At 43.2% G+C, this 26537-nt stretch overlaps 2 protein-coding genes across 4 annotated transcripts; one reads left to right on the top strand and one right to left on the bottom strand.

The window, feature by feature from the left end:
- Positions 1–808: 808 nt before the first annotated feature.
- Positions 809–18038, bottom strand: gpam (glycerol-3-phosphate acyltransferase, mitochondrial). 2 transcript variants are annotated; one of them, XM_061705873.1, is made up of 21 exons: positions 17598–18038; positions 14527–14668; positions 13643–13762; positions 13324–13397; positions 11640–11753; positions 11280–11435; positions 10546–10645; positions 10322–10458; positions 10156–10255; positions 8214–8426; positions 8027–8140; positions 7118–7203; positions 6755–6864; positions 5840–5910; positions 5334–5601; positions 4171–4340; positions 3409–3486; positions 3201–3338; positions 2907–3096; positions 2005–2063; positions 809–1908 (listed from the first exon to the last, which is right to left on the bottom strand). In XM_061705873.1, the coding sequence occupies exons 2-21, from the start codon at positions 14608–14610 to the stop codon at positions 1792–1794; spliced, it is 2499 nt and encodes an 832-aa protein (XP_061561857.1). In that variant the 5' UTR covers positions 14611–14668; positions 17598–18038; the 3' UTR covers positions 809–1791. The 2 variants fall into 2 exon arrangements, with proteins under 2 accessions (XP_061561857.1, XP_061561858.1); XM_061705874.1 differs by lacking the exons at positions 14527–14668; positions 17598–18038 and having other exon boundaries at positions 13205–13397; positions 13643–13668.
- Positions 15040–21689, top strand: LOC133417774 (large ribosomal subunit protein eL19-like). Of its 2 annotated transcripts, none has more exons than XM_061705876.1 (6): positions 15040–15118; positions 19388–19494; positions 19575–19697; positions 20566–20686; positions 20773–20883; positions 21465–21689. In XM_061705876.1, exons 2-6 carry the CDS (start codon positions 19389–19391, stop codon positions 21586–21588), a joined length of 585 nt encoding a protein of 194 aa, XP_061561860.1. In that variant the 5' UTR covers positions 15040–15118; position 19388; the 3' UTR covers positions 21589–21689. The 2 variants fall into 2 exon arrangements, with proteins under 2 accessions (XP_061561860.1, XP_061561859.1); XM_061705875.1 differs by lacking the exon at positions 15040–15118 and adding an exon at positions 18447–18492.
- The last annotated feature ends 4848 nt before the right edge of the window (positions 21690–26537 follow it).

Below are 26537 nucleotides of genomic sequence, written 5' to 3'. Positions count from 1 at the left end.
TGCGTGTGCTGCTTTCATGTCAGCATTCAAGTAGGGTAATTGCGAGTTTCAAACACATAAATGACAAATTCAAGGTCGACTTTCACGCCCCAAAATAACCAAATATTGACAAAGTTCATCGATAAATAAGAATGACTGTCTTATTTGTGCATGTGTCAAATGGAAATATGTGATTGGTAGCCGTTTATAGTGGAAAAGACTTAACGTGTGGCGTTCAAGTCACCTCTTAAGTATGCAAATTACGGAACGTATTTATATACGCATTTACGACCCCCATTTCAAGCTATAGGCGTGTGCTGCATTCGCGCCCCCCTTCTAATAAGTTTGGTAATTACAAGAGCTTCGCCAGTTTTTCTTTTTTTAACACGTTTACGACGCCAATGTCAAGTTTCAAATTCGAGTCCAGTCAAAATATTGACCACGTTCAGACACAAGTACAGTCAACAGCCATTTATGTTTATTGGACACAAGAAATTTGGGATTGGAAGTTGCTGTATAGTAGAAAAGACGAGAAAATTGGACGTCTGCAGCGTTCAAATACCCTCTTAAGAATGGTATTTACAAGGTATAATGCCAGTACTAGTCTCTTAAAACAAAATAAAAGTAAAGAATATTGCCAAAGTCCAGCCACAAAGAGAGTGACTAGCCATGCATGCATATTGACCATGGACATTTGGGACTGGAATTTGTGTGTTTACAGAATGGTCCTCCTCTTGTAATAAATAACAGCACAAACAGAACACACCAGTCCTCCTTCCTCATGTCAAATCATCTTTTAGCTGCACAACAAACGAATCAAAAGCCCCCAAACATCTATTATTATTTTATTTACAAACCTAACAATGACATTTGTGCTTTGCTCTGAGAAAGCGAAAAAAAAAAAGTTTTGAACTTCCCGTCACAGCCAGGCGTGCCTATTGCTTTGTCCGCACAGCACGTCCAATTGAGTTTCCGCCAATCACGACGACACGATACATTCAGCGGGCCTCCTCCTCGGCATAATTCACACACTTAGGACCATTAAATACAACACCAAGTCTACAGTAAAGTGTCCGTGAGAGCAAACATGCAGTACAGTACATAAAGAGGCATTGAAATTCACAAACTGTCTGCCTCGTTTCAATTCATTCACATAAATCCACCCCCCCCCCCCCCGCATTCTTTTGACAGGCTGCCATCCTTCTATACATCAGTTTCATTCACAGATTAAGACAATCTGCAATAACACATGCAGTTTTAAAGATTAAATAACCATCGATGCCCGAGAAGAAGCATTTTAGACGTTAACTAGACTTCCACACACACCTCCCCCGTAGTTTTACAGCATTTTCCTCCTAGTTTTTTTAATACCCAACCAGGGAAAAATCCCATTTTTAGACCTGTTGTGTGGAAGCATGTCTTTAAAAAAGAATCAGTAATGTATTATATGTCGTCACAGCTTGCAATCCAATGTGTACGTGATAAGAATAAACAACGACAGCGGTTTTTTTTTTTTTTTTAAAGGCTTCTTCAGCACAGCACATACTTGGGGTCAATCCCAGCTGCAGGGAGCGAAGTGCTCCATGGCTCGTTGGCTCGCTTTCCGTGGATGCTTGCTGTAAATTGGAAATAATACAAAGTTATGGCGATGTACCGCTACAGTGAAAGGAAAGGGTCTTTTTTTTTTTTTTTTTTTTTTTTGGGACGAGAAGGCACTTCCCGGTAGCACCTGGAATCGTATTTTTCAAAGTAACCAGTAAGAAGCCCTTATGTCGGAAAGGGAGCCTGAAGCGACGGGGGTCGGTTTCGGGGTCACAGCAGGGTGAAGCCTAAAATGTACTGCAGCAGTTTGTTGCGGTTGGCCTGAGGTAGAAAGGTGGCGCTCAGCTCCAGCGTGCTCACGCCGTTCTCTCGTCGCTCCTTGAGGACCTGAAGAGAAAACGATCAAATGCCAAGAAAGCGCATCATGCAATCATCATTCAGAATCAATATATATATAGATATAGATATGTTTGTTTGGGTTACCCCGAGATCTTTGAATGTCCTCACTGTGTTCTTCACCAGGTAATGAGTTGCGCTTTCACCTGAGGACAAAAACAGAAAGAAAAAGGGAAGTCACGAAGATGGAAAGACGTTGACGAGAACACAAAAGGACAAATGATCGCAGCCTGAGTAAACCAAATAAAATAAGAAGAATTCATTTCAATACAATCTAGTCATCTATGTATTCATTCCACAAGAGAGTATTTCTTTTTAAATAATGTCCTCCCTTGCAACACTCACGCCAATTAGGTTTTCTTAAAATTGTTATTATGAATAACAGTTATTATACTTTTTGCTATTGGGGATGTGACTATTAATTAAAAAAAAAATGGTGTTAAGGATTTGATAAGGGATTATGACCGTCCAAAATTACCCGTGTATTATTATTATTATTGTCCTTATTGTTACTATAATTAGTAGTAGCAAGAATAGTAGTCGTAGAAATAGTATAGTAGTGGTATTTTTATTTGTAATAAGACATGTTAAAACAAAATGAAATATATTTCTTTAACTATACTGTATATTCAGATCATTTGTCAGTAACTTTGAGGACACTTAATAATAATCACAATCATAATCATAAATTAGTATTGGAAAAAAGTAGAAATACAGTATTATAATGCTACCCAAATAAATTCAATCAGAAAAAACGTTTTTTTAAAGTGCATTTCCCTTGAGGGATTGAAACCAATATTTTGAATTATAAAAAAAAAAAAAAAAAAAAAAAAAAATCCAAGCATGAGATTGCAATGGCATATTTACAGTTCATTAAAATGCTGATGAAAACCTTCACTTGTATGATACAAAGGGGGATTAAAAAGTCTTGTAATGCCCTACAATCTCTATTTTGCCATTTTTTTGCCCAAGGGCGCACGAGCAGTCACCATATGCAGCAATTCTCCTCTCGGTGCGCGTCAGCAGGTATCGGAAGAGCCGCTGCGTGTACTCGGGCTCGGCCGTGGGCCGACTCAAGCTGTGCACGAAGACGGCGGCGCCGCTGTACGCCTCCAGCACGGGGCCGAGGAGCCGCTGCAGGAACACGAAGAACTCCTGGTGCTCCGCCGACACGCTCACCTGGACGCAAACCCGGGAAACGCCACAGATTGTTCACGGAGATCTAATCAAAAATCAAAAAAGGAAGAGAAAAAAAAAGCTTCAAAACAACAACAAACATGAACCTTTAGGTAGCGATCGCGCTGCTCCTCTCCAAAGTCGCTGTCCTCGTCCTCCTCGTCGCTTCTCCACGAGATCGGCTCGGGGAACTTTTTGGGCCAAGGGTCATCCGTGGGACTGGGGCTCAGTTCCTCCTGGTCCTCCTGACGCACAACAAAAACCATCAGGACGGAGAAGGCCAGTCACAGGAGGTGCGGTCCTCCCAAAACTGACCTCCGCTACGTAGAGGACTCCATACTGGATCAGGCGGGTCACAGCATCGTGGAAGACCTGGTAGAGGGTCTGACAGGGCTGCCGGACCGAGACAAGATAGGATAGTAAACCCCTGATAGTCTCCTTGCCACGAACAGCCAACCAAAAAAATGCAATATAGAACACTTTCGCATCATTTCAACATCATCTTACAACATTCAACATCAAAATAAAACGGCTTACAGATGAATTATTGGCAGCGACACATGCAGACAGACAATATACAGTAACAAGGCTATATTCCTTATCCTCAGTGAAAAGCGACTCCAAGTAATTACCGAGCAGTTGTGGCTGTCGTCTTTGTCTACATACTTATTATACTGCCCCCTGGTGGCCCAGGCACGTTCGCCAGAAGGAGCCACACAATGAATGCATGAAATGAATCGTCATACGCAAACCGGAACATTCTATTCAGTGCTGTCATTACTGTATGTTTGTATGAAGCGAAAAAATGTAGAGTGGCAGTTTTCTGACTCAAAACATAATTTGTTACAAAAACGTTTGTTGGTGCTTTTACGGGGGCCGGAACGGATTAATGCCGTTTCCGTTCACGTCAATGGGGGAGGATGATTTGAGATATTTTGAGTTACGAAACAGACTAAACCCGGACCACTGTACTTTCTTGACACCAATGAATACTTTCAGGTCTTTGGCACCATCTGGTGGCATCACTATTTCAAACGACCACCAGCGCGAGCCCGGCGGTCCGCAGAGCGTACGTACCGAGGCCACGGCCACCTCGTTGACCAGGAAGTGCGAGAGGCCGGCGGCCTTGCGGACGAGCTTCTCCTGACTGAGCGGGAAGCCGGCGGCCGGAGCTCTCGGGCGTCGTCGCGCGGACTCCGCCTCAGACTCCGCCTCCTGCTCCCGCCGCAGGGACAGGATGCTGCAGGCTGGACACGAATAAAGAGCCACGTAAGGGAAGATTGGTTCATGGAAAAGCACAAAAGGAAATTAAAAAAAAAAATACATTGAAAAAAGTACAAAATCTAGAGCACAAGTTTGATTTTGAAGGACACTTGAAGATGGTCGAAAATGGCAGCTTTCAAACTAATTTGGCCGACAGTGGATTCAATATCAATACTGAAAGAAATATTTTTTTAAATGGTTAATCATAAATAAATTGTAATTCCAGAAAACATTGTTATAAAAATAACATTTCACACCAAATAAGGAATATTATTAAAACAAAACATTTTAATGTATTTTATTTGCTTGACTAATCAATTACAATGAAATTATAAATAACATTTGAAAATGAGCAAGAATTATTTTATTACTTTAACTATTTCACATAAAATACAACAATATTAGCAAAACAAACTTTTTTAATTTGCTTAAATAGGTTTATTCATTAGAAATAAATTATAGATAATACATGTAAAAATGAGCAGAAATATTTTAAGATAAAAATATAGTATTTTTTCATTAATTCGATTGGTTAATTATAGTCGATATAACTGACAATTAAAAAATGAGCATGTATTGTTTTATTAAAATAAACTAAGATACAAAGTAAAATAATTTTAATTTGCTTTAATAATTGGTTAATTATAAGGATGGTATGAACAATAAGAGCATTATTTTATTAAAATAAACCTACTACATCATTAAAAGTTATAAATATCAAAATATTGGTGAAATAAGTTTAATCTTTTTATTCTGCTAAAATCAATTAAAAATAATGAAATACAAAATGAGCATGAGTTTATTAAAATAAATTGAACCCAAAATACAATTGTGTATTTTATTTCATTTTTAGTCAATTAATTAAATTGCCATTAATTGAACCAATCATTAATGATACAATTAAAACGGAATTATTGTACTCAAATATTCCTCTTCATATTAAAAATCCCGAAAACGTTTCCCGCGGAGCAACGTACCGACGATGGCGTCGGCGATGAAGACGTGCAAGAGGCCGTTGCTGTAGAAGTTGAGCTCGAAGAGCGCCGGCACCGTCTGGCTGGGCGCGATGGTGAACTCGCCGTTGCGGTTGGCGCCGCCGGTGACGGCGATGCAGTTCTCCAGCAGGTGCAGCGCGCGCATCACCACGTCCTCCGAGTTGCCCGAGAAGCCCAGGTCGAAGTCGCGCGACAGCACCTCCTCCTTCATGTTGAAGAAGTCCTCCACCAGCTTGGACAGCGCCACGCCCTGCGGGGATGCTCATTTCTTCACTTTGCCACGCTCACACACATGCGCCGGAGCACCAGCAGGGGGCGCTGATTCGGGAAGGAACCTGATCGCTGCTTCATTATCATGCAGAAAGCTATGTGACATTTGTTTCACCTTGGTTGGCAGAAGGCCTCCAAAGCAGGGCAGCGTGCAGGTGCATTAAAACAACTACATCAAAAAAACAAAAACAAAAAAAGTAAACGACGAGCCAACATACCCGTCTGTGTCGGTAGAGCAGCAAACAGGCCACGATGTGGGTGGACATGATGGCAGACGACTTGTTCGCCGCTACGGGGGACAACGTCAAAGGAATGTTGAAAGAGACGCGACGGCGAACGCGGGAGGCCTTCGACTGTGCAAAAGGGCTCCACAAAAAAAAAAAAGTTCTTCAAATCTAATCTGACGACATCATACGAAATACATCACAAGGTTACTAGACGGGCGAACTCATTGGAATGACATGGACTTCTGCAAAACATACAGTGGCACCTTAAGATTTGCGTTGACAGTAATTCATTGTTTGACTACGCTCGTAACTTGAAAACAATCTCAAATCATCTTTCTGTTGATGAATTCAAACGCAATTGATGCGTTACAACCTCGCCCGCAAAAAACAACAAAAAAGTTCCGCGATAAATAGCACGCTGTAATGCTATACTTCATAGAAAAGCGTACAGTAATGACATCATTCAATTGTTTTGGTCACACAAGAGCTTTTTTTTGGTCTGCTGTTTTTAAATGAAATTGTTGACGAATGACTTCAGAGGAAAGGAAGGGATATTATGTGTTGGGGTTACTCCAAGTCATCGCAAGCATTGTTGGTTCCTTTCGAGGGCCAAAAGGCAGCGCAAGCAGCAGTTCTGAAGCATTCCAGCCCCTCTTGCCCCCCCCCGTTGCTTCCTATTGGCCCAAAACAACATGCCATGCAGCTGGAGGCGCTGTGATTGGCTGCAGGCGATTTAAAAAAAAAAATGGGTCTAGGACAATGCAGCTGAATGAGCTGGAGAGAACCGGTTTCTGCTGCTGCTGCTGCTGCTGCTGCTAAAAGCCCGGTAATGTTTCCCAATGCGAAATTGCGACACACTTGGTGACATTGGGAAGGAACGATGTCCAATAACGAGGAGCGCCTTACTGAAAAGAACGTGCTTGGCCAGGTTGTTAATGAGCTGTCGGCGGCACAGGTCTTCGGGAAGCTCCCTGTTCTCTTCCTCGTCCTGTCCGTCGAACAGCTGAGCGTCGGGCCTGAAAGAAGACAAAAAGTGTCACAGAGTTTCTTATTATGCGCTGCGGGGCTTCTAACACAAACACATTGCGCGTTAGCCGGGCGGGCTCTGAACTCGGACGACCCCGAGGTCACGTCAACTCAAGTGCGGTGCGCAAAATGTCAAATGACAGCGCCTGTCGTGAGCAAGCGGGAGGAGGGCGGCACGGGGCCGTTTCAGGGACTTCGTTTGCGGGCTTTCGCGGCACAGAAGAGGAAGAGCGCCGCCCTTACTGCGCGTCTATGATGGTGGGCACCAAGGCGTGCTCCAGGGACACCGGGGGCGGGACGTGGCGGCTTCTCTGGCTGTCCAGGTACTCCTGCGTTCAACAGGCACACAGAGGCGCACAATGGATGAATCGGTCAAGCTCTACAGATACAGCGGACCCTCGCTACTCGCGGGCGGTAGGGGCCGGCCCGGACCGCAACAAGCAAAACTCCGCAGATTATTCACACCCATTCTTTTTCTCTTTTGAAACCCAGGAAAAATCTTGAATAAGTGGGGATAAACCACCCATAAGAGATTTTGACGTTGGGCCCCTCCCCCACCAAAGAAAGAAAACAAAATGTAAACTTTTTTTTTTTTTTTTTTTAAATCCACGGATGCCGAACGTCGAGTATGCGGGGTCCACTGTAAACGAATGTACATGGAGAAGGTCCCAATTATGCTTAGTAAGCTCCAGTAATAGTACTTTGTTTTTTTGCACAGGATAAAGAATACATTTTGTTAAATTGTCTGTCTACCCGTGTTGCTCAGTCGTTTGTGTTCAAATAGCCATTCCGAACAGGGTTATAAGGTCACAACATCGATGCTATTTCTTATGACGGTTTCCATTGTTTGTTAGCATTGATACAACAATCGGGGGGCGGGATGCCGTCGCTACTAATATCAATGAGGAAAACACAAGAAAAGCATCGGGGGGAAAAAGAGAAATTAAACTCGAAAATGGACTTGATTATTGTTTCTACACAAATAGTTGGGTCTCAAGAGTGCCTGACCACCCGTCAAGTGTGCAATGAAACAACATCTTTTGTGCGCTGCCTAGTTCCAAAAATGTGATTTCCAACACAGCCATCGAGGTTGACGTCATGATTAATACGACGTGTGGTTTGAAATGAAGTCCTTCGAAACAGGCGGCTCACCTTTAAGGAAAACGGCTGGTTGAAGTCAACCCGGACGCAGCCGTAGTTCTTCCTCAGCATTCGGAAGACGCCGCACGCTATTCCCCACAAGCTCTCGTTCTTCTTGGGCTTGCCCTGCTCGCACGGAAGAGTTCAGACACCTCCACATTCGCCGGCCCAGGCGGACGACGGCGACGGGCGGCCTCACCAGCTGCTCGCTGTTGTAGTTGCCCTCGATGATGCGGTCGTACGAGATGCCGACCGGCACCACCAGCACGTCGCCGACGGAGCCCGCGCGCAGCGCGTCCACCACAATGGACAGCATGCCGGCGCGCGCCGTGGACGGCTTGCCGCTGCGGGAGCGCGTGCCTTCCAGGTAGACCTCCAGGAACTGCCGCTGACGTAACAGCTCCTCTGTGTACTGCAGAGACCACAGCAAATCGCGGCGGAAGAGCACGTCAAAGCTAAAAATAGTGCTGGGCGATTCACCGATTTTTTATTTGTTTTTTTTTCACTTGAGTTAGATGCAACAGAAGCCTGCAGTTGACTATAGACATGATCTATTGTTTTCAAATTTGTAGCGGAGCTGTGTGAGGCTTCAGGCTATGTATGTCCCTATTGCATTTCCCAGCTAATAAATCACAACTTCCAAAAATGTGAATAAAAATATTTTAGATTTTATTGCGATGTACCTGCATATGTTTTGACAAAAGGGATTTGTTTTTGTAGAGGACGTATAGTAAAACATTTTTAGTGAATGCTGCGTACAAAAAACAAACAAACAAAAACTCTTGCTGTAAAACAGTTTTAAAGCTTGTTTGTCATCAGGAAAAATAAAGCAATTTGAAATAAAGGGTGGGGGGGGGGGGGCAAACCTGGTATTGAATAATGTCATTATCATTTACCTTTTCTCTAAGAGGTGAAATGGATTAAAATCTTATTTTGAGGCCACATTGCCCAGCTCTAGTTAAAAATGAGTCGTGGTAATTAAACATTTGAGGGCTACAAATGGCCCGCGAGCCAGCCTTTGGACACCACTGTTGCGTAACCGTGTCCTTTCGCAGCTGTCTAAGGACTTTTCTCCTGTTGGGGTGCTTTGTCCTGAAATAGACCCTCATCTTGGATTCAGCTGCAAAGACGAGAGGCCTTAACAACATTCACTTTGTTACGTTGGGAACACTGCCAGCTGCACGCACATTCTTGCATTTGGCCATAATGCTGTTTTGAGGCTTTTTTTCCTTTTTTTTGTAGCATTAGATGAGACGCGTCGTCCAATTTTGAAGGTCAAACTACACGAGTTGACCATTATTACACACACGCACGCACGACTGTCCTCAGCTGATAGCACTTATCTTATTGGCTCAACACGCAATTGCTTTGGCAGGTCGATGTACAGCGCAGCCGCATGTCACAAACAGCAAGCAATTCTCAAGCCAAATCCGCTAATCCTGAAGCGCTGCTTTTTAGCACACATTTTTCCAGTCTTGCAAATTCACAGAACGCTGCAGGCACTTTAGCAGATTAGTGGATTAGGAGAAGTATAGATTAAAAAATACTTCCTGTGCATCTGATTATGAAGAAGTATTAGGGCAACACTGAAATTATGGGAATAAAGTCGTAACCTTCCAATGTATTTTTTATTTTTTTTTTCCTAGACAAAAAGTCTTTTTTTTTTTCAAGAAATAAAACAATTTGCTGGAAAAATACTTTTTTTTTTTTTTCAGGAAAAAGCTGCACATCTGAACTAATAAAGCTGTATTTTTCTTTTTAGAAAAAAATATTTTTTGAAGAAAAAATGTTGAGAGCAAAAAGATTTTTTTCTCAAGTGCTTAACATTACATTTTCAAAACCACTTGAAATGACTTGTTCCCTCGTGAAGTTTTGACTTTACTCTCACAGTATGACTATTTTATCTAAAGTAAACACCAAAGCTGTAGATAAAATGCTTTGTTTTGTTTAAATGGAGCTGTAGAGGCGCAGTATTTGTGTATTACAATTTGACTTAAAAAATAATAATAATTCGAACGAGGGAAAAATGGCCATATCACGTCAAATGTACTACAGGGTAAATAAGGAGACCAAGTGCAAATACGTATTGGGACACCACCAGACGTTTTTGTTATTTTGAAAGCAGTGTAACAAAAACTCACAGCGTATAAGAGCGATCTGTACAAAATGTCTTTCTTGCCGTCCCCCGACTCCTCCATTTTCCGGCGTATGAAGAATCCTCCCAGCTTACGGATCAGGGTGCTGAAGAGTACAAAAAGCGTGTTTGTAAAGCGCGGCCATTTTCACTAGAGCAGACGTGCCGCTCACCTGAGGACGGGGATGCTGAGGTTGTTGCCGGCGGCGATGTGCGGCGCTTTGATGTTGTGACAGAAAAGGATCAGCGTGATGAGGAGATAGTCGATGTGGGACTTGTGGACGGGCAGGAAGACCATGGGAGCGTTGTGCTGCATGGGCCAACACACAACATGGACAATGGGGACTTTGATTTAGTCTGTAATACTACATGAGGCGGTATTTTGGAATCTTCTGACCTCTGTTGCTGCTTTCTTGACCATTTCCAGCTGGCCCTTGTGGATCTGAATGCTCCAGAAGAAACCATTAAAGAGCCTCAGGAGAACCCAGCCCGTCAGCCTGGATCGGACAGAGCGGAAAAGTTTATGAAGTGGGGGCCTAGCAAAGTCAATGCAGCTGCGCAGTTGCTTGCTCAGCGCTCCACTTTGCTCATCAGCAAACAACTCTAATGATTAGAAATGTACCGGCATTACCAGACAACTAGCAACCCTTTATTGCTCAGTGACTGTTTTGTTTTTTTGTCAATGTCTTTATGTCTGTTGTCGCACTAGAGCGGCTCCAACTACCGGAGACAAAATCCTTGCGTGGCTTTTTTGGACATACTTGGCAAATAAAGATGATTCTGATTCTGATTAACTGCCTCGTCAAATGCAACAAGTGGGGCTCAAGTTTGCTTGTCACAAAATAATTCACAGCCGTTAGACGTCACATTTGCTAACTTGTCGCTATTTGAACTCTGCCCATACCGCTCAGTGAGCCGTTTGGGCAGATTCTGTTGAGTCGGTAGCATCTTTCGGCTTGCCCTGACCGTCGGCCGTCCAAGCAAAACGTTTCCACATCTCACTCCGTGCAACTTATTCCTGATTGAGCAGCGGCCATTTCTTACACAGGTTTTTGAGCTAAGCGTGGCTCTGTTAAAAAAAAAGATCTTTTCCAGTCGACACCGATCAGATCGGGACACGTTGCCATCTACCTGATGAAGGCCGGTGACACGCTGGCCACCATCTGCTGGAGGAAGCGCCGGGCTTTCTGCTTGACTTTCCTGACAGACTTGCCGCGCACGCCGCCGGGCCGGCTGGCGTCGGCGTCGCCCAAATCGGAGGCCACGCTTGCGATGGCGCTCTCCACACTGCGACAGAAGAGCGTAGTTTCAAAGGGAGAAGATCCTGGCTAGCTACCCTTGTTTTAATGTCTGGCAAATATTTGGGTCTCTGGAGTGCCTGCCTGCTCATCAAGTGTTAAATTCAACAACCAACTAAAGCGTGAAGTGCCAGTTTCTTTTAACGAAAGGCGCACTCGCTAAAGGGTCATTTCACGCAGCGGGGTCGACTACCTGTTGCTGTTGAGCACGTTCTCCACCACATTCCGGGGGAACATGTCCTTGTGAACGTCCCGCTCCATGACGAAGAGCGCGTAGCTCAGCTGCCGCGCCAACCAGCCGCGTTGCCTGCGCACAGGACCAAAAAAACAAACAAACAAAAAAAAACACGCTCGAAATCCGCCACACGCAAGCTTTAAATTCAGCAGAGATGTACGGTGACATCACGTACGGGACATATCACTTGCGCTTGCCGGCATCTACACTGGAGACGGCCTTTGTTACACCTCGATGCGCATTTACGGTGCATCCGGAGACGATTTAAATTATGCCACTTCACTTTTGCAACAGTTTCTTTACGTTACAGCCTTATTCTAAAATGGATTACATGTTTCACCCTCCTCTTTCCTGGCACATAACGAAAGTGAAACATAATACTCACAGAGCTTCACTTTTAGTCTTTTTGAATTTTGGGGGGGGAGTCAAAATTGTTTTTTTTGCACTTGAACTGCAGTTAAAGCTGTACACTTCAAGGTTTTATGACAGATGGAGCATATTAATTAACTTTACATTATTTCTTACAGACTTTTTTTTTTTTTGAAATGAGAACAACTTGACAATCCACCAGCGTATCGTGTTCCACTTTGGAGTTTCCACTGTACAAGCTTAGGATATACTTTGGAGTTCAGAGGTATTAACGTCTCACCGAAGGTCACACGTATGCTACGCATGTGACTCCAGCGACGTTTCCATTATTCAGCCGTCTACTCTGATGTTACACACAATTTGTTACACGCGTTTCCACTACAACCGCTTTATAGAAAGCTCAACAGTTGATTATTCCGGAGCGCATGTGTCAATATCACCATTAGGTGCCTGTGGGACTTCCCCCTTTCACCCCCAAACTAGCTGAGATTTTTGGATTGAAATTCATATTTACTGTATTAAAAAAAAAAAAAAAAAAAAAAAAAAGTACATCGCAAGCAGCAAAAATATAAGAGCTTGCTGACAGGGTGGACATTTTTGGGCTGATATTAGCATTTTATGAGCATACGGTGGACGTCCACATAGCAACATGATTCAGTTAGCAATGGGACTGTACTGTTTAAGAAATATATTTAGAAGTTCAGAACGGTATTTATGTCAATTGATATTTCACTGCGACAGAGTGGACATGTTGAGCTTTACGACATCCAATTCTACACATAATATGATGAGAATGACAAAACATGGATGTAAATATTGACTCTGCAACTAGCCACTGATTCATGCTGGATTGACAAAAAGACAAAATACTGCTCGTGATGTCATTGAAAACATCAGAGGCTTTCTTAAAGGGGCGGTTACCCCATAATGACAGGGTGGACGGCAATTTCAGGAACACTAAGCGTTCCATACTTAAAACTATGTGAAAAGAAATCTATCATTTAACAAATTATTAAAATCTTGAGTTAGCGGCGCAGCGTGTGGGACAGGCCAATTAAAACAAACAAAACAAAAAAAAACTTATAAAATGAAGGAAACACATTTTAAGAGAGTTATCATTGTACTTTTATGTGTGCAAATGTTGGAGTGCTTACAATAAGACCTCAAAGTTTGACGATTCTGCTACAATTTCATGATGACTGACTGAGTGCTTCTGATGAGGACACCAAAGGGACTTCACGTGATTTTGACCCGCGGAGTCCTTGGCGCGTACCTGGTGTGGGTCTCGTTTATGTAGATGACGTTACGCAGGCCCAGCGATGGAATGCTGGGGTTGAACAGCTTCTCCTGTGATGGGAACGCAAACGAACGCAATCAGACAGGAATCATGGAAAATTGACTTTTGAATGTGCGGCCGGAGTGTTTTGCGACTTGTCCGTGCGCCCCAAAAATCTTATTAGAAACGGCACTCAGCGGGGCTGCAGTTTGACACCGAAGCAAACCGCCGTATTAGACCTATCAAATGTCCGCTGCTGCTGCACGTCAATTACCCTAATGGTTGAGAGTTAATTAGCGGCGGTGTGTAAGGTTACCCAGCTCTGCGGCGTGCAGGAGTGGCAGCAGCGGCCGACGAATGGCCTCTTCCTGTTCAGGAGCCCCTCCTTCCACGTGGTGGCCACGCAGCGCAGGACTGACGGACTGGTGCTGCGGTCCTTCAACACAAACACACAAGTATTACACAAAGACCAATATCCTAATATATAAATTGGTTTTTTATTTGGGATTTGAGTGGGAAAATTCTGAATGACGTCCCTTGCGGCGTGCCAGCGTGTTCTTGCGGCGGCGGGCGCGGGAATGCACCGCTGAATTCTGAAAGTGCATATTGGAACGTGAAAAATTGTTCCTCTGCCCTGAATGAGCTGAACATTTTCGAGTTGGAACGGTTTGACGCTGTTGAGAAATGTGGAAGAATTCGGCGAACGTTTCTGCATTCATTTGCACTCAATTTTGTCTTGGGAAATGTGGAATGCCGGAAACAATAGGAATTTGTGGAACATGAAAAATACTTCACAAGATATCCTGGGAAAAAAAGAGAATATTTTAAAATTCTAATCGTTTGAGAAATGTGGAAAGATTAGGTAAAAATTCTAAAATGTACGCATTCATTTGGGAGTTTGGGTCGTGTGTAAAAATACTTCAAAATATTTCACAAATGAGCTCAACTTTTTCAAAATGTGGAAGCATAAGGTAAATTTGGAAACCGTCTCCATTCATTTCTTTGTGGAAATCTGGGAAAAACTTGCTCAGACGTCCTGAATGAGTTGAATATTTTGAGATTGGAATGGTTTGAGTGACTTGAGAAAGGTGAACGTTTTCAACTGCCCAAAATGTGGCAGAATAGATTTCAGAAAATTTCGGTTTTTCTTTCTATGGTGCAGAATAACACCGTATGAGCATTGGGATGCGCGAGGCTTACGGAGTCGTCGTTGGGTCGCTTCCATCGGTTGCACCACTGCTCGCCGTTGTTGACCTGCAGCAGCAAGCCGTCCGACAGCTCCATGATCCGCCAAGGCCTTTTCGTCTCCTCCCTTCGGACCGAACGCCCTCTAACTGGACACCTGCTTGGGACGACAACGGCGAACATCGCTCTAACTTGACAACTTGCAATTTGTGGATGATGGTACAAGTTGACGTCGTTTGCAACCTGAGACCACACTCATCTCGCTAAGCTTTTGTCGGACGCTTTGCGGGCCCCAAAGCGAACCGAGCGACAACCCTTTCGCTCTTTTGTTGCCCGCGTCGTTTGCCGCAACGCTCGTTTAGAAATAGGTTAGCGAGTCACTTTTATGAACGGCTGCCGCCATGCTGCACACCGCACAGTACGTAAGCATGTTGTGTTTTAGCGCCAGTGTCCAGCACGCACACTGAGGGGGAGGCCGAGTTTTTTTTTTTTTTTTTTTTTTTTTTTATATAAACGGGGTCATTGGCCGGGAGTAGTCCCTGGGATGGGGTGACTTTGTTGGGAGGCAAACAAAAGCAGCTGAGGAATGAAAAGCAGTGGCCATTGGGTAAGAATGCAAGGTTGTTGCCACGACGCCGTGTAAGATTAAAAGAAAGCATTTTCCAGATTTTTACTTCCAAGGACAAATTGTTCATTTTGGATTATACTTTGTTTTAAAATAATTACCATTGGTGTTCCCTTCTGAAGGTTTCTTCATTTCTTCTCAAACTGGTTTGAACTGTGGGCTTGTGACGCTGAATTTAAATCTGATGTCATACAGATGTTTTGTTCGGTTATATAATTATATATGCGTTATACATTTGTTGGATGCTTTGTTGTTGCAATTTGTTTTACATTTTAGATAAAGTTACTGTGAAGCCCTTTCAGACGTTTATACGGCTGTAAAAATAACATTGAAACTTCAAAAAGGTAACATACAGTGGTGCCTCGAGTTCTTGAATTCGTTCAGATGAATTCCATTAATCTGTTGCAGCCTCCCCAAAACCAACAAATTAAAAAAAAAAAAAAGTTTAGTAAGAAAAATAGCACTCCATTACAACCCTAATTCCAATGAAGTTGGAAGTTGTGTTAAACAGCAAATCACGTTCAACCTATATTTCGTTGAACACACTCCAAAGACAAGATATTTAATGTTCAAACTGATAAACTTGATTGTTTTTAGCAAATAATCATGAACTCAGAATTGTATGGCTGCAACACGTTCCAAAAAAGATGGGACAGGTGGCAAAAAAGACTGAGAAAGTTGAGGAATGCTCATCAAAAACCTGCTTGGAACGTCCCACAGGTGAACAGGCGAATTGGGAACAGGTGGGTGCCGTGATTGGGTAGAGAAGGAGCTTCCCTGAATTGCTCCGTCATTCACAAGCAAAGATGGGGCGAGGTTCACCTCTTTGTGAACAAGTGCGTGAGAAAATTGTCCAACAGCTTAAGGACAATGTTCCTCAACGTGCCATTGCAAGGAATTTAGGGATTTCATCATCTACGGTCCATAATATCATCAAAAGGTTCAGAGAATCTGGAGAAATCACTGCATGTAAGCGGCAAGGCCCAAAACCAACATTGAATGCCGTTACCCTCAGGCGGCACAGCATCAAAAACCGACATCAACGTGTAAAGGAAATCACCACATGGGCTCAGGAACACATCAGAAAACCAATGTCGGTAAATTCAGTTCGGCGCTACATCCGTAAGTGCAACTTGAAACTTTACTATGCAAAGCAAAAGCCATTTATCAACAACACCCAGAAACGCCGCCGGCTTCTCCGGGGCCGAGCTCATCTAAGATGGACTGACACAAAGCGGAAAAGTGTTCTGTGGTCCGACAAGTCCACATTTCAGATTGTTTTTGGAAATTGTGGATGTCGTGTCCTCCGGGCCAAAGAAGAAAAGAACCATCCGGACTGTTATGGAACCAAAGTTCGAAAGCCAGCATCTGTGCTGTTATGGGGCAGTGTTAGTGCCAATGGCATGGGTAACTCACACATCTATGAAGGCACCATTAATGCTGAAAGGTACATACAGATTTTGGAGAAGCATATGCTGCCATCCAAGCGACGTTTTTTTCATGGATGCCCCTGCTTATTTCAGCAAGACAATGCCCAACCACATTCTGCACGTGTTACAACAGCGTCGCTTGTTATATAATATCTGTTGCTTAAAGTTTTGTAACACAGCGACACTGATGCTATTCGTTAGCCCCGTCTAAGATGTTTTTCATTTTCTTAGCATTAAGCTAAATAGACTTCAAGGCAAAGCTATGTTTCGTTCTTTTTCTTTTCTTTTTTTAAATAGACGCAATTGTTTTTGCTGAAAGTTTACTTTGACAGTAAACTTAAACCGGGAGTGGCAAAGATTATTATTTTTTTTTTTGAAGCAGAATTGTTCACTAATTCTATCGGCCAAACTGCTTGTTGTGAAGTGAGTTGGGTTCCGTTCCACATTAATATTACAACCATCACCACCATTGCAAGAAATACGCTGTAAAAATAAGTCTTGAGAATTCTCGATCCTCCAAGTAATTTGATGAAAGCACACCACAGGCATGTTATTAAGACGCCGTTTAAAATCTTTTAAAGTCTCATTTAATAGCAATCTTGTTTTGATTGATACAATCAAATGGAACGGATGTACTTAACAAAGTGATGCCAGACATAATAAGCAGGTCAAAGTGCCTTCTCGTGACAGATGGAGATGCAAATAAGGAGCCGCACAGACAACAATGGCTAATGGACGTCTGGCCTCCTCACACTGCATCATAACCGGGATTAGCCACATGCTAGCCTTAAACGTGCTCCCAAACCCAGCGAGCATAGCAGGGGGCACTTTCGCCTTTCAACCTCAACGTCGGCGTCCATGTAACGAGACTCTCTCGTGGGCTGTATTGTCGAAAAGTCGCTCAAATGCGACGTCGTAAACTGATGCAAGAGGAAGCTAGTGCTGAGCTGGTTTCCATGACAATGACAGCAGCAGAGGTTAGTTAGCAAGAAGAAGGCGAGAGACAATGGTGCCGGTGGGGTCTCGCTTACCGTCGATGCCGCTTTACGTTGACTCATTTTTATTTATGAAAAAAAAACAAAACAAAAAAAAAGTACATTAAACATAAAGCAACTCGTCGACAAAAGTGCCTCGGCGTCGGTGATGTTGTAGCACCGGTGACCATGCTAAGCCGTTCTGACGTCCACCGGCAGAATGCGGCGACTAAAGCGCCAGACAGGACATTAATATTCAGAAGCTCAACGTGTTTGTGATTGGCTGAGACCGACTTCAAAACCCAATCACAGAGAACCAGCTTTTGAATATTTATTATGTATACACAGAAGTGCGTTCATTCATGAGCGTCTCCCATCTTCCTCGAGTGTTTATTGTCAAACTCGCAATCTGCTGTAAAACACAATAGTGCCACCCTCGGGTTAGTTCGACAACTACATGTTTTTCACTAAATTGCCATCAAAGCCATATCAAACAAATCTGGACAGTGACAGGAAAGGGCGCCATATTGTTACCAAGCTTGACATAACGTCCTGAGGTGATGCAATGCAACGCAATTGCCAATTTCCCAAATTCAATTGTGTCAGTTCACAGAGTGTCTAGCCTTACGGCTTTGCTGTTCAGTGTTCGCTGTTATTTTACGTCCTCTACTGGTGAAAAAATAAATTGCATCCAGCTGGAGCATACCACGCCGGCATTTATCAGGGGTGTTGAATAAAATGCTATGACTTGAATAGGTTAATATTGTAGCTAAGTTAGACACTTAGTTTGTTTATTCGTGATTGAAATTCTAATTGTTATAGCTTGACTGAAAAATACGGGCTCTTTTCCCCCATTTATTTACACCATACGTCACCCTTAACGGCTATTATAATGGTTGCGACCGGACCGTCCCATTCCCCGAGTCTTCGTCAAGCTAGCCGCAGCCATGAGGTAAATTTGCCATTAGACGCTCCAAACGTGGATCATTTTCAAAAGCTAAAAGGTTCTCGTAACGACTGAGTGAACTATTTTAAACACGAGTAAAATACACTTATTTAGTATTGATATGAATTAAAGCGTCGTTTCCAAAAAAAATGCTCGTTTTGGCAAGTTGGCTAACTTCACAGACGTGCCATGATACAAAGCTCAACAAGTAGAGACGCAGCTGAACATTAGATGGAATTTGAAGCAGTTTTCAGTCACTATTTGAACTGTTTCATACTACTGGGTTAAGCTGCAAATTCACTTGACAAGCCATGCAAGGAACATGTTATCACAGCCGGGTCGTTTACTCGAGTGTTTCTCAGCCCACCCAATAAACAAAACAAAACAAAACAAAAATGCAGTTTGAGAATTGTCAAAATATAAGAAACACAAATCATTTCACAGTCGTCATAAAGTCAATGTTATATGCAAAAACTTATTTTTTTGGAAAGACTGCACTAATTATTCAGCACATAAAAGGTAAAGAAACATTGTACCTAAATAAAAAGTTAAGAAAAAAACCAGTTCTTAGAAGTAAAATGCTAATTATTGGACTTAACAGGGAACTGTGCTTGATCAGTGAGTCATTCGCTTACCACTAGTGGTACTTGTAACCCACTTTGAAAATCACCAGATTTAGTCAAAACATTTTTTCCCCCATTTGGTTATTAATGTGAGACGTCATCAAAGACACTGACAGAAGTAACTATTAAAACAAGCTAGATACTACTTGGTGTCGTAAAGATAGATTTGGGGTGGAAATTTAAATCAGGAGAATTTAGGAATTATTCCAAATTGGGTGTATTAAAACGACTTGCGTAATTGGAAATAACAACACGCCTACTCCAACTTGCTTGTTCAGTATGCTCAGGCTCCAGAAGCGCTTGGCGTCCAGCGTCTTGCGCTGCGGCAAGAAGAAGGTTTGGCTGGACCCCAACGAGACCAACGAGATCGCCAATGCCAACTCGCGTCAGTGGATTTTTTTGCAGAGCCCGGTTCGTAACCTTTTCGTGCGGGCCTAATTGTTCCAATACGACTTTGCTGGACAGGCCAGCAGATCCGCAAGCTGGTGAAGGATGGCCTGATCATCAGGAAGCCCGTGACGGTGCATTCCCGCGCCCGCTGCCGCAAGAACACGCTGGCACGCCGCAAGGGACGTCACATGGGCTACGGTGGGCCACTTTTGCTGCCTTTCCTTCAGACGTCACACACTCAATATGTGAGGGTGAAGTGCAGTTAGGATTTCAAAATAAGTGTTCCCATTAAGAAATCATGAATAGAATTTGTTCCACGTAGCGCTTGGGTGATTTGATTGATTTTAGCGATTAATTTACAATTTAAATGGATTTGGTACAACTTCTATTTAAATTCAAGCTGCCGATGGCCACAATTAACAACAAGTCATTCAACACGCAGATTGGCTAACGGGTTAGCCAGTTAACAGCCAGCCAAGTCTACGCTCTCATTTGCCGATGCCCACAAACTCACCACATCAAAGCCGTACACGCTCAAAGTCACAGATACTTGTGAAGATCGTGACTATGTTTCATAAATAATGCCTGCACACCACATGCGCAATATTGTTTATTAACACAAAATCAATTTGTATCTGATTAATCTGAGATAATCCTTAGAATACTCAATTCTAAAAATTCGATAGTTGCATCCCTAATAAACATAATCTGGAAAGACATTTTTTGAATTTCTGTTATAAATTGACACAAGTTAATGTTGGAGGGGGGGGTTGGCACTTGTTTGGTATGTAGACAAATGAAGCAATCCCAAAAGGGGAGAAAAAAAACAAAAAAAAAACTTGGTTTGAGTAATGTCAGTCATTTTCTATATGTAAAGGGGATAAATTGTATTAAAATTGGATTTTTGTGAAAAACATGGGCAATCTTCTTTTAAGGCCATATCGCGCTGCCTGAGTTCAAGGGTCAAAGCTGTCTGCCCCTCAGTTTTTCCACCACGAGTGACATTGTAACATTCCCTACAAGAGTTTTAAAATCAATCACTTCGCTGGTTTTGCGCCACTTGCAGGTAAGAGGAAGGGTACCGCCAACGCCCGTATGCCCGAGAAGCTGTCGTGGATGCGCCGCATGCGGATCCTGCGCCGTCTCCTGCGCCGCTACAGGGAGTCCAAGAAGATTGACAGGCACATGTAAGCGGACAGCAACTTTGTTTTGTGGGTGGTCTTCTCCAAATTGAATGAGATGTAGTGAGAGGTGCCCGTCCGTCCCTCTTCAGGTACCACAGCCTGTACCTGAAGGCCAAGGGTAACGTGTTCAAAAACAAGCGCATTCTCATGGAGCACATCCACAAGCTGAAGGCAGACAAGGCTCGCAAGAAGCTCCTGGCGTAAGTTTGCAAATTTGCGTTAACCCTCAACAGATCCTCGTCGTAGTTTGGGTCATTTAGCTTTTTTTTTTTTTTTTGTCTTTTTTTTGTCTCCCAAGCTATTGATGAGACGATGACATATTGAATGAATTTGCCAGAGGATATTTATGAAAAGATCATTTAAATTAGCTTAAAATGTCAAAGCAGAGACATGTTGTTCCTAGAAACAAATACGAATGTCCAATTGAAAATGCAATTTCGGATCCCACGAGCGAGTGAAATCCTTGCAAGATTTCGATGTGGTCGACTGGCTTTCAATCTGTCGTTTTCACATCTGTCCACCGGATGGCGCTACCCTTTCCGCATTCAAAGCACGCAGTTAAACTTAAGCCTCGTCATCTTTTTAGGTCAAATTTAGTAATAGAATACAACAAATGTAAAAATTTTCATGTTAACTGTACAAAAAGACTCTCCTTGTTTTCTTAAAATAATTCTCCACTCGGCTCTTAACAGCAACGTGTTCATTTTCAATGATTTTGTCTGCTACAACGAAGAGAAATGTCAGTCTGGTTAAGTGTTGACACCGGTGTCGTCCCGTCCAGCGACCAGGCCGAGGCTCGCCGCACGAAGACCAAGGAGGCCCGCAAGCGCAGAGAGGAGCGTCTGCAGGCCAAGAAGGAGGAGTTCATCAAGAGCTTGGCCAAGGAGGACAAAGCCGCCAAGTAGCGACCACGTCATTAATAAATTGAGTTCATGTAACTACTTGCTGGCCAATCTCTTGGTTTTCTGTTTGGAGGTGAGATTATAAATGCGGTGTGGTACCTTGACTGACAAGTGTCAACTTTTCCAAGTTCGAAAGGAAATGGATTGATTCGATGTACAAATAAACTTGAGTCACGAACTTGGTCGACGAATGAATTGAACTGGCAACGAGGCCTTGAGCTGGATGATGAGTATGTTGGCCAAGTAGCCAGCAGGCGGCAGCGGAGAGCAAAAACAGTTTCACAGCGGAATGCTTCCAAAGTCAAATTCAAGCTACATTAGATGTGCTAGAAGGCTTCAAAGGGTGAGTTGATTTACTTTTATTTGACTTAAAACCGGATTGGGAGATTGATTTTATTGCTTACGACTACAGTGCTACCTTGACCTTTGCTCTGTGACCCCAATTGAAATGAACAGAAATGCCATTCATCTGTTCCAGCCACCCAAAACGCACCGCAAGAAATTGTCAAGAAAAACGGGCTGCACTACATACAAAGTTAGTCATCACTTTTTATGTAAGCAAAGGGGAAAACATTGATTAAATTGGATTTCTATGAGGAAAAAAAAAAAAACCCTCCATTATATCACCCAGCCGTAAAAATTGGAATCTGCAGCTGTCTTGTACAATAGGAACCCTCGGGTCAGTGGACGAGTCGCTCTGGCAACTGAGCCACAGCCGCCCAGCAGTACAACGTGGGTTGCTTTCACCGAAAACACCGGCTTCTGACCATAAAGCAGAGAAAAACATGTCGAGCACAACAGTGACACTAATATTGCTGCTAAGAGGACTTGCTTTTGTGACACCGCAAACTATGAAACAACACAAACAAGACTGAGGACTTTTGATAGCAAAATAACTTGTTAGCTACATGTCTACAACTAGACATTGGCATTTCTCTCCCTCGCAATCGACGGCACACGCTGGAATTCACCACCTAATCTTTATCTTCTTCTCAAAAGCTGTGCTGAGCTCAAATCCCAAACTGCGACGCCGCCACCCATAGGGATCTGTTTGTCATTACAGTGCTTTACAAACCTGAAATTCACAGACAAGCTGGGCGAGACCCTCTTCGACGCCTACCCGTTCAAAAAAACCTACTTGACAAAACAGCCACGGTAGCGAATGAGTTAAAACACGCCTGTACAGTTAAATCCATGATCCCTATTTTATTAGTGTCCGCAGAAATAAAAGGTCACATCGGCGCCTACTTTTATGGAGCCGCAATCCGCCTGCGTGTAAAAATAAAAAAAACATCTCAGGTGAAGTAAATGAGATGCTTTCGGAAGCGGGGGGGGGACCGAGCGGAGGCCATTTTGCGGCCGGCCTCATCTGGCTTCTTCACTACGGGGCGGCACTGCTGTTTCCTGGAGCGCCAGCCTTAACGGGATTAAACGTCGGGAAGGAATACGAGCTGCTCTTCGTTATTACGCTCCGCCTTCAACGCACGACGCAGTGTCCAAGTTTCCACATGCAACAATAACAGTAGCTAACATAATTACACATCACTTTGACCCTCTTTGCTTTTTGTTGTTGTTGTTGTTGTTGTTGGGGCTCCAAACGTGGAGCTTAAAGTTTATAAAGTTGCCCATTATAAAGCCTGCTAATGTTCTTTCACTTTAATAAGACAAACAAAAATTGGATGGCGCTACCCCCCCCCCCCCCCCCCCATTAAAAGCATGCAGCAACTCTAAAAAAAATAATAATAAATGAAGTGAACAGACATTGTAATTATCTATGGGTAAAGTAGTTTTAAAATGGACGTCTGCCCAAACTGTATTTTTGTTGTTTTCTGCAACATCTGGCCTATAAATAATATCGATATCTGTAAAAAGATGCGGTTGGAGGCAGAGCTTTAAGGCGCAAACACAATCGTAGGGAAGCAAAAAAACAACTGGAGGCAGCAAACAAAAACGCTTCATTAAATAATAAATGAGTCAGCAAGCGCTAAACGCATTAAAATGCTAAACAAGTGAAGCCGCGGCGTGATTCATTTTCTCACTTTCGCAAGTAAGCGGGAGAAGTTTAATTAACGGGTGGGTGACAAATGTGATCTGAACTCAATTGTTATGCCTGTTTCGTTCTCTTCAATGCATGCGTGCGTTGTTCAAGTGTCTGAACAGGAAGCGACTCGAACGTGAATTTCCATTTCAAGTGCACACGGGCCGCTAACGCCGCTAACGGAGTGCCGCTGGAGAGGCGAAGACATGGAAAGACGTGACCAAAAACGGGGAGGTCAAATGTGCTTGGAGCAGACTCATTTGAATTTCGCGCTTCGTGGCGGATCATCAAAGGCTCCGCCCACATCCTACGGCGTGGGATTGAAATTCTTCGGCATTTATCGGGGCCCGTCTGTCTGGTATCGCCGGTTCTGATTTGGGCCCGTTCGGAACAGGAGTCGGTTCAAGTACAAGCCCTGGAAAGGAGCCGAAATCTCTGCAAAACGGCACCGACCGACCAAAAGAATCTCAAATCTCGATTCAGATGCAGAATCTGGATCATTTCAATATTTGTCTTTTCTTAACTTCTGTCACAGGAAGCGTTTTGTAAGACTTCGGTTTCTTTCTGGATCCACAATCTCAGTCCGGGTCATTTTTGTTGGCCATAACTCCAAAAAGCTCAGTGTAGATTCTGAAGAAATTTGGCATCGAGCTTCTTCTTCTTCTTTTTCTTCTTCTTCTTCTTCTTCAATTCAAGATCTCAGTCTCGATCTCGATCTGTATTCTAGGTCTGGGTATGGAATCTCGATCTGGATAATTTTTGTTGGCTGTACTGTGACTCCAAAAGTCGCGAACAGATTGTGAGGAAATTTGGCATTCAACCTCTGCTGGACCAGCAAACAAATCTTAGGAACTTTTGATTGTAATCTGGATCCTTTTGTCAAGTCATAAATGTAGCCAAATTTAAATCATTTCAACAATAAATTTGGATCCAGCGCCAAATGAATGAAGAATCTCGATCTGGATCCGTTTACAGTAACTGTAAACGTGAACGTATGTCGATGAAATGTGCGGTGTAGCTTTAGCACGATGATTACTTGGGATGACATCATTCCGTAGCTTTCTGCCCCGGGAGCTAGCAAACATCCCCGACGATCGTCTTATCCCGGAGGAACTGCAAAGTTCACGTCGACTAGATTCGCTTTGCCAATCCTCTCCAACGTGAATGCGCCCGACCCGTCGTGAAGCAAACAATAAGAGGCTTTGCGAACTGACGTGTCGGCATGGAGCCATATTTATATATATATATATATATATAAATAAATACAGGCCCAGAGAAGAGCTTTGGCGGAGGAGCTGAAAAATTCATATCCTCACGTCGGCAAATGCGCTGCGACTCGAGCCACCGAGAGAAAAAGAAAGGAAAGCTTCCTTTGAAACGCCTTTGTCGGCGACTTAATGGCTTTTCAAGTGTGCTTTTAAGATTTTTTACCGGACTGTATGTTTGGAAAGAACGTAAGGTCAGGGAGAGGCAAAGCGAACCCACCAGATGTTGGACAAAAACAAAAGAGTTATACTTGTGCACAAATCCTGGAAAAAAACAAAACACGATTAAGCCATGAGCTGAGTCTAGCATAAAAGTCAGCGTTCGTCCATGTCGTGACAGTAAAAACCACGGCCCGTTTGACAGCTCTTTGCGAAGCTAAAAGCATTTCTCGGTGTCCCGTGTTTATTGTTCAAACATTAAAAGCGGCATTAGAAGCGGGAATAATAGCTCGCATAGATGATTTCATTGAGTCGACGTGTAAGCGGAAGCGCTACGATGAGAAAAGCCCGTTTACTCCGCCACGTTTTCTCTCGCCTTCTTTTGACTAACGCGTGAGGAGCGGCTTTCGAGCGGAGATAAATCGCCGCCGTGCTCCCCGGCGTCATTAAAAGGGAACACGAAAGATAAAAAAGCTTGCGTCTTGCCAGGAGCTGCGTCCTCATTAACCTCCGTGCCTCAAAGTACAAATACTTTCGTACTTTACTTAAGTACATTTTTCAGGTAGCTCTACTTTCATTTTGTTTCTCTGACGGCGTTGCGCTGTTACTCCCTGCATTTGAATCCTTACTATGCAAAAAATTCTCCATCTAATGTGAAGAAATCTGTAAACTGTATTGTTTCAGTTGTTATCATTTTGCGAATTTAGCATTTTTTTTTTGTTTTTTTTGCTGGTCACTTCACAATGTGAAATGATGAAAGTTAATAAAAGGGCCAAGTAATTCTTCTCTATTTATGATACATTTAAAATATCTTTTCCCTTTTGTACTTAAGTACAGTGGTGCCTGGAGATGACTTTAATTTGTTACCTGGCCACATTTATAACTCAAAGCATTTCAAGTCATCTTTCCCCATTGAAATGAATGGAAATGCCATTAATCCGTTCCAGATTCCCGAAAACAAAAACCCTCTATAATGTTGTACTTTATAAAAACATACAGTCCTGACGTAGTTAAATACAATGTAAAGAGTTAAACAGTTTGCTGACTTCTTTTTTGAAGAATTGTTCACTATCTGCCTAATTGCTGCTTGTTGTGAAGTAGTTGAGTTCACTGCATCCATACAGTGGCTCGTATCTCACATTTCTGCTTGCAAGTCAAAGCAAAAACATTTTCCAGGTCTACTTTTTTACTGCCACAGAAGTACAGGAGTTGAACCAGGAGGTGCCTTTTGCCACCGCTGCTCGTCGGCGGCCATTTTGGGAGTCGAAAACAAACAACATCAAAAAGGCAAGATGGAGGAAAAAGGCGCTAAGGCAGGTGCGGAGGTGGGCGAGTTGAGTGTTGACTTGCCGCAACGCGCCACGTGGGCTTCATCCGGCAGGAAAACAAACAAACAAACACAAAAACATCTGTGACAAGCGCCGACTCAGCCATCTGGCGCTGCCAGCAGCAAGAGCGCTCACCACATTTGAGGACACGCTCAAGTTAAG

The sequence above is a fragment of the Phycodurus eques genome, chromosome 19, assembly GCF_024500275.1.
Source record: "Phycodurus eques isolate BA_2022a chromosome 19, UOR_Pequ_1.1, whole genome shotgun sequence".
NCBI lineage: Eukaryota > Metazoa > Chordata > Actinopteri > Syngnathiformes > Syngnathidae > Phycodurus > Phycodurus eques.
The sequence above is the reverse complement of the archived record's forward strand: the minus strand, read 5'-3'. Positions and strand labels throughout refer to the sequence as shown.

Bases quoted from the DNA above. Each gene is read 5' to 3' on its own strand.
- LOC133417774 (XM_061705875.1), top strand. The intron at 19,698-20,565 runs GTGGGCCACTTT...CGCCACTTGCAG, and splicing joins GGGACGTCACATGGGCTACG to GTAAGAGGAAGGGTACCGCC. The intron at 20,687-20,772 runs GTAAGCGGACAG...GTCCCTCTTCAG, and splicing joins AAGAAGATTGACAGGCACAT to GTACCACAGCCTGTACCTGA.
- gpam (XM_061705873.1), bottom strand. From the start codon at position 14,610: ATGGAGCTGTCGGACGGCTTGCTGCTGCAGGTCAACAACGGCGAGCAG. The intron at 8,427-10,155 runs GTGAGTTTTTGT...TGGTCTCTGCAG, and splicing joins ACAGATCGCTCTTATACGCT to TACACAGAGGAGCTGTTACG. The intron at 3,097-3,200 runs GTTCATGTTTGT...GTTTGCGTCCAG, and splicing joins AGCGCGATCGCTACCTAAAG to GTGAGCGTGTCGGCGGAGCA.